This window comes from Labrus mixtus, chromosome 12, assembly GCF_963584025.1.
Source record: "Labrus mixtus chromosome 12, fLabMix1.1, whole genome shotgun sequence".
NCBI lineage: Eukaryota > Metazoa > Chordata > Actinopteri > Labriformes > Labridae > Labrus > Labrus mixtus.
The window spans coordinates 10,468,534-10,476,193 of record NC_083623.1 but is presented as its reverse complement, the minus strand read 5'-3'; the positions used below and the strand labels follow the sequence as shown (position 1 = coordinate 10,476,193).

The 7,660-nt window shown below is 41.0% G+C and overlaps 1 protein-coding gene across 2 annotated transcripts in view; it reads right to left on the bottom strand.

Moving 5' to 3' along the window:
• The window catches only part of LOC132984896 (glutamate receptor ionotropic, kainate 2-like), a 71,417-nt gene that overhangs the window by 42,533 nt on the left and 21,224 nt on the right, over nt 1-7,660 (bottom strand). Inside the window, exons 3-6 of one of the 2 annotated variants that reach the window (XM_061051925.1) lie at nt 7,055-7,318; nt 4,454-4,635; nt 2,329-2,382; nt 1-168 (exon numbers count right to left, since the gene is read on the bottom strand). The exon at nt 1-168 is cut by the window's left edge and continues 6 nt beyond it. In XM_061051925.1, coding sequence (XP_060907908.1) covers nt 1-168; nt 2,329-2,382; nt 4,454-4,635; nt 7,055-7,318 — 668 coding nt within the window. The remainder of the gene's footprint in view (nt 169-2,328; nt 2,383-4,453; nt 4,636-7,054; nt 7,319-7,660) is intronic. The other variant, XM_061051926.1, reaches the window with a different exon arrangement.

The window sequence follows — 7,660 nt, the reverse complement described above, 5'->3', positions numbered from 1 at the left end:
GAATCCATCCAGCAGCCCTGAGTCCGGTTTGGGCGGAGCTTGCAGTCGCTCCATTGACCACTTCTCGATGATTGACGACACCTGAGAGTTTTCTGTGTTGAGGATGCGGAACCCGGTCATGTTGACTCCACTGTAGCGGTATGGTTCCATGTCAAGGGCAAAAAGATCCTGCAGACACAAAGATGAAGTATGAATGTTGAGATGTGCTGCTGATAAATGAATGTACCATTATGTGTGTGCAACTAAATATGGGTCATCTTGCATCTTTCTCATAGACCGTATAAAAGTGGAGGTATCCAACGAACAAGCTTGTACTGTCCCCCCTGGGGAGCTAATGTGGGCCTTCAACATTTTCACTGTCGCCATCTTAATTCTTTTTGAGTAACACAAGCGACAAATTTGAATAGAAATTGGAGATAGATAATGTGTTGAGCTCATTTTGTATCTTGTACTGGTCCGTCTGTTTTATTGTTGAGTTTGGTTTGTTCTGTCGCTTGTGTATTTGTTGTGGAATTTTTCGTATTTTAAAGGCCCATCTATGGACGGGAATTGTAAATTAGCTTAGGTTTAGCTTCATAAGTGTTGTAGTGTGTGTCATCAGTTTACTGCTCTATACTTGTCCCAAGATAAATAACATGAAATCGATAAATATTGCTAGCTTGGTTAGCAAGTTGCATCCCTTATTTACGGTGACTGTGATATGAATTTGTATGCTAATTTGAGTAAAGCCTTAAACAAATTATAGCTCCTGCTAATATTTTATAACAGACTCCTCAGTATGTTTAAGTACACAAGGCATTTTTTGAGGTTAACATTCTAGTGATTTCTCAATGCCATGCTAGCCAGGCCCTTAAGCATTAACCCCATTTAAAAATGAACATGAAGCTGTATAATGGGAGAATTTAACATAGCAGTTTAGACCATAAACTTACGAGGAAAATGTTTGCTAATATGTAATAAATCATTTAACTTTCTTAGACTCGCCAAAAATCAAAAAAAAGAAAATTGAGTTGCCACCTGCTGGTCATTAGAAAGAATGAAGGTCTCAAGCATTTATGCACTGTCTACGATCTGTCCTCAATAATTAGAGTAGTCATTTGAGTGGCAGCTTTATCAGAATAAATGAGGGCAGAGGAGGGCAGCTGAAGGTGCTTCATGAGTTATTTTATTTCATGCTGAGGCAGTAGCCATGATTAAGGAAAGCCTTTCAAGGTTAAAGGAAGGCTTTTGGTAGACTGCCATCTATCATGTGGAAGTGAAAGGACAACCCAATTGTCCGCTGCATACAGCATCTCTGGCATCTCACCAGGCAGATGTCTCTGGGATGTGACAACACAGTTGACAGAGCAACAGCAGGTGATGGACGCAGAATGAGGTCGCCACGGTCAATGTTTGCCGTCCTATTCGGAAAAAAAATCAGCACGGATGGCTTGCTACCAGTACACAGAAGCTTTGGCCAGCACTGTGGCCTGCCAAACACCGGCTGATGTTAAAGTAGGCATGTTTCCATCGTTACAAGCAGCAGCATGCGGCGGAAACAGCCCTATAATCACTGCTCTCTATCCCAGTGACATACCTGCTGTCACTCACTTTCCTTTCATCTCGCTAGGTGCTTATGTGGATGCACAAGATATAGCTGAACGTCCTTTGCACTGGTAACTGTCTGTTTTCAGGTCAGTTTTCTCCAACCTTTTCCTTAGCCTTTCCAATTGTGCTCCAAACAAACACAGCATGCAATTTGTTTGCTCGAGCTATAATGGACCAAATGGGCCTCAGTCTCATTTACTCAGGGCTGTTATCTGAGCTCTCGGTCTTCTGTTCTCTGGGCTCAGCAAAGATAGCACATAATCTTTGTAGTGGCTAGATCAAAGAACTTTGGAGAACTTCAAGCACTGCCAGAGTCAGAATCAAATATATCCCACAGCTTTTGTTTCCTGCTCGCATGGTTTTAGACAGCAAGGCGGGGTGAAAAGGTTGGTGTCGAATTCAGAAAATAAACCTAAGTGTCACACCGGATACCTTCAAACAAAGAGAGTATATTTATAAACAAGCCGATGACAATGTGCCAGCTTTTCAAGGACATTTATTTATAACTCTAATTCTGGTTGTAGTTCAGGTTAAAACGTCTGGAAACAAAATGAAAATAATTTGATCTGACTGGCTTCAGGATGTGTCGTATTTAATTTGACTCTCAGAAAAGAAAAACAATCACACAGATTGATGTATTTTTGCTTTCTGGGAAGGAAGAGGAGGTTAACATTTTTACTTCAATCAGTCTAGAAATAGAAATTAATTCTTTAAGATAAATACAAGTGCTCTTAAACTCACCAGGGTAGTGAAAATATAATGGTAGTACTCGGTCATCATACCCATTGCCAGGGCCTACAGGGAGAAAAGAACAGAAAAAAATCAAACATTAATACGCTTATTACTACATCCATTTCATTAAGCTCTTTATTTAATCTTTGTTTAACCAGTGAAGCCGCTCTAACTATGGTCAGGAGGCAGCTCAAAAAGTTTTACATTACAAGAGACCAGGGGGGTCGAAACTAACTACACACAGCCAATAATAAAAAGGCTGAAACAAGTAATTCAACATCTCACAAAAAAGCTCAAAATGACACATCTAAAGTAGCTTCCAAAAATATTTTTTTATTAGAAAATGTTCACACAACATGTGTTGTTTGTATGGATGTGAGCTTGTTTATTTCACAGTTCCCCATTCAATGCGAAAGGCAAAAAATAAACTATATATAAACTTTCCAATGTTAATATTCCTGCAATTATTTCTTTAACTTAATCAATTTCTTTTTGAATACAAGGAAGTATTGCAGCAACAGGCACTGCATTGAACTGTTGACATGCGGTATATATTTTGTTATTACTCCTGAGTTTTCACTTCAATAAATAATCCTCCTTGTTGCTTCCCGTAGACACACAGCTGTATAGAGAAATCAAGCAGTGCACTGTGCCTTTGAGAAGACTTCAATTCAATAAGAACCCCCACTATTCTCATAAATTATGTGCCCCTGTTAAATTAATTTAACATGCCTGTGAGCAGAATTAGACTTTCTAATTAAAAAACCTTTATTGTCCGATGGAGAGTATCCATTATGAGGGTCAGAAGTAGAGATCTCATATTCTACAGAGGAATTAAAGATGCACCGGGCATGAAGGAGGAATCGGAATCATTTGCATTAGAGCTTAAAGAGAGAAACAGTGATGCAGACAATGTTTTATTGTTGTTTTAGTTCAAATACATTATGAATGAACTTTGAGTCCATGCACTAAGAAGTGAGTCTGTGTTTCTGTGAAGGGGGGGGGGGGGGAATTATGTAAATTTAGGGACTGCAGTTAATTCAGTTTTAATTCAATCCAGGAGGCTCGGAGATAAAATGACTCATCTTGCCCATAAATTTAGCAGACTGTTCTCACATTGACCTTTAAAAAAAGACATTATGAAACAAATAATCACATGCATAAAATGTGTCAATTATATAAATGAACCAACAATTTGTGGAATAACAGAAGCAATTATTAGAACACATTATATTGATTTTAATTTCTGTTTTGACAATAATTTTGTTGGCAAGATAAAGTTTTTTAATTATACTTTATGTATTCCTTATATAAACAGTATAATATTTAGAATAGGAAAGTGCCCACTTTATGGTTGGTTTTATATTCAAATTAAACTTTTTATGTAGCCAGTTAGCAACAACATTGTCAAGTTATTCTGATATAATCAACTAGTTAGAAGCTGCTACTGTTAAAAACAACATCATGTAGACAAAGTTCTACAATCTTTTTAGCTTTCAAGACTTAGCTTAACAAGGCTGGTCAAGCTGCCTAACCAGATAGCTTACATGGCCAGGTTAGCTTGGTTCATAACTCTGCATCAATAAGAAGAGTCATTATTAGCTATTTTAGCTAGCTTCTGTTGCTTCAAGCGATTGTAGAGACTTTAATTTTAATATTGAAAGGGCTTTTTAGACGTTAACTGTTGCTATACTTATGTATACGTATGAGCACACTGTTTTTCATTTTCAGCAGTAGCTAGCTAACAGATTCAGATATATTTTGACAATTTGTTGCTCTCGATTAGTTGCAAAATCAATCGCTAACAAGCTTCAACATTGGCCAGATGGCTACAAAAGCAGCAGTAGCATTATTGGTTGAAAAATGTCTTGGTAAAACTGGTTGACTTTTTTATAAACTGTTACAATAGTGTTAGACTAAGAATATTGAAATGGCCTATAAAATAATACTTATTGTTTGATTTGTATATTTTTAGCTATTCATTCATATGACTAATGATGTCTTAGCTACTCATTATTTATTATATTTATATTTATTACTTTTAGGTGCCATTAAACAGTCCCTCAGGCTACGTTTTTTTCCCCAATTATTCTACTCCACTATGAAAAAATCGCTCATCAAGCCAGGTTCATACCTGTTTTAGGATCCAGGCAGCCATCTCATGTCCACAATCAAAGATGACATGGAACTCCTTTGCTTTCTTCATCTCTTTCAGAAGTGGCTTGGCATCCTTGGTCTCTGTGGGCAGCTGTCGGATCTTCAAACGAATGTTGTATCGTGACGGTGCCTTGATCAGCTCCTGCAGTCGAATGAGACCTGCAGACAAAAGAGGATACATATAGCGTGAAAAGGGGAATTTAAAGATGCAGCAACACAGTGTGTTTGATCTGCTGCCATTTTGAAGTATCTCTGATGGTGCGGAGGCCACAAAAACCAACTGGATTCAGGTCTCCTCAGCAGAAAACGGCTCATATGCATTCATTCCTAATCCTCAGTCTATTGATCCTCCTACTCATGCTTGGCAAGCAAACACACTGCTTCAGACCTATCAAGACAATTTAACACCAACCCAACACATTGCTCCCTTTTTTGTACCAAAAAGAACAAAATACAACCTCGATCTGCAACCGCCTACAGAAACTTACAAGCCTCCCGAATGTTTCTCTCTCTTCTTCCACGATACCATAGAGCAGCATGGAATAGGTTCAATTTCATCCTGATGGAAAGCTTTGGTCAATCCTGCCTCTCCGGTCTCTCTCACACATACTTCAGATGTGTTCTGATGAGAGCTGCTCTGTTTGCCCAGCTTGTACTGTCCCCCCCGGGGAGCTGATGTGGGCCGTCACATATTGAGCTACAATCTTCACCTTTCATTTCTCGACCACACGCTCAGGTAGAAAGCTCTCCGGGAGATACTGTGATGAGATTACAATGAGTTTCTCCCTCAGTAAAGAACTTCAGAGTGCAGGGATGAAAGAGGCCGGATTGATGGGAGAGATGATTACTTGTCATGGGTATAAAAATGGATGAAGCATCGAGGATAGTTGGAGAGGGAACTGGAGAGAGATAGGACTTTTTTTCCTCCCCTTTTTGTGGAACCACTTTAAGATAGCTCAGCCTATTTTTTATTTTGAAATGAAGTGCAGGGTGAGCAGTTTAATGGTCTTACTGTGAGTGAGGCCAGGTCTCCCTGCGGCCTACAGAAAGATTGGTGTGAAATAGGAACATGCAGGTCTTGTTGTGAAAAGCACCATTGTCGAGAGGAATACTGAACCTCCTAGAGCTTTCCTCAGGTAATCCCAATAGATCCCTACTCTGGGGCATGTCCGCGACTCCCTGTTTTTGTTCAAACTGACACTTTGGGAGGTGTTAAGCACGAAAAAAAATATCTGTCAAGGGAGCTCAACGTTTGGGAAACTCTGTCAGCGTGGATGTTTGGGGGATCTGGCTAATGCCTTCAGACTTTCCCCCTGGATCCTCTAACGGCTGTGTGTGAATATTTTATACCCTCCGATAGTTTTTCCTGCCAGCCGTCAGATAGGCTCCAATCAGCAGCGCGGGGCCCTGGAGCATGAAGCTGTGTGATTACAGCCTGGGACCAGGTGGAAGCGGGGAAAGGGGGGGATAGCAATGCAGTGATGCAGCTGTCACACTTTTCAGGGCGTCAGGTGTGTTACAGCGGCACTGGTCCGCTGAGGAGGCTTGAGCCGCTCCTATCTGACAGGGAGAGAGGTGAGAGGTTACCTTTTGGCATCTCACAGGGGCAGTTTGCAGGAGAATGAGGGTGTTAACGTAACAGAGCTCCAAGGCAGGAAGCGAGGAGAGGTCAAGGAGATGAGTCAGAAAAATGTGGCAAGTGGGACGAGTCACAGGCATAACATCCGAGGTTATCCCAGAGTTGAAGCAGTATTTACTGAAATGAATGCACCTGCTCTCAAAGTACACAAAGGGAAATAGCAGTAAAACTACCACACTTTGGAAAGAAAGAACAGAAAAGGGTTAAAAGGGCATTCTATTCAACCGCACAAATTATGATTGTCAACGGCAACACTCATTTGTTCCGCTCAGGGAGTGAATTCATTGTACAACCTGTCTAAAACCTCCTCGCAACTCTTTCTCATTTACTTACATTAAGTTGTCATCCACATCATCCCAAATGGTTCATAAATTGCGAGAAAGAATTTGAATATTGTTATCTCTCTGGAGTGATTATGCTTTGCCTCATAAGAATATCACTTCACTCCGGCTAAAATACGCCTCGCCTTTTAAAACGTATATATTAAGCGCCGCTCCACAAAGTCACAGGACAGCCGAAATGGCTCGCAGACACATTTGATAGCCACCCTCAGAGATCAAGTGTCTCACTGTGTTATTAATGTCGCTTGTCAGGCCCCCACATACTACAATTCTGCATTGCATTAATCTGAAGAGACATTGGGTCATTCTGGGTAACATGGTTCTCTCTTTTCCTCTGCTGCTGCTCACTCTCCTGGAAGACTGACATGGGCAGCACCTGCAGGACTGAGGCAGAACAGTAAGCTATTGATTTCTGAATTAACTTGACAGGTTACAAAGCACTAGCTGAACTCGGAGCAGCAGCAGCGCTCCTTTTTTCTAGTTCACCTGGTGCCATTTTGAGGGCGTGAAAGGCTGCAGGTTTGGAACATCATCACACTCGTCATGCAAAATAGAAAGCAAGGCACTACCGGAAGATAAAGACAGACACTGACTGTACCTGTACCTGTGCTGTCGTCGTAGACAACAGTGACGGTTCTCCACTTGAAGAAGTGCACCAGGTCGAGGATGGCTCTGCTGAGTGACGAGAAGTCTGGGAACAGGCTGACATAGTACGAGTCTCTGTTGTCGGACACTTGGTGCTTCCACTTGGTCTGAATGTGGGGCACTCCCAGAGCATTGCAGATGGACTGGACCGCATTGGCAGACGAGCTGTGTGAGGGGCCAAAAATGGCCGCCACGCCGAGGGAAAGCTGGTCACATGCTGGAAGCGAAGCAAGAAAAAGAAGAAATAGATTAGTTGACTGTTTTTATTTGGGATTTTAAATGTAGCTGTTCAGTTCAGTTTTTTTTTTATTCATCCACACTTAGTACACAGGTAATGTGGTACAAATCTCCACTTGTCTGTGGTAGCTGTCAAAAAAGCAGCACTTTGTAAGTATAGGCAGGTCAGAAGCAAGTGGCCAGTGAGGAAAACGTGGCTGTAAAATTGCAGGTTTCAAAATTAAAACCAAAGGATCCGACTTTCTTAAAGGATTTATGAGAAAGGAAATGTATTAAACATTTTGGTGTACCTCGAGGATGCGGGCAATATGCTGTAAAGAAA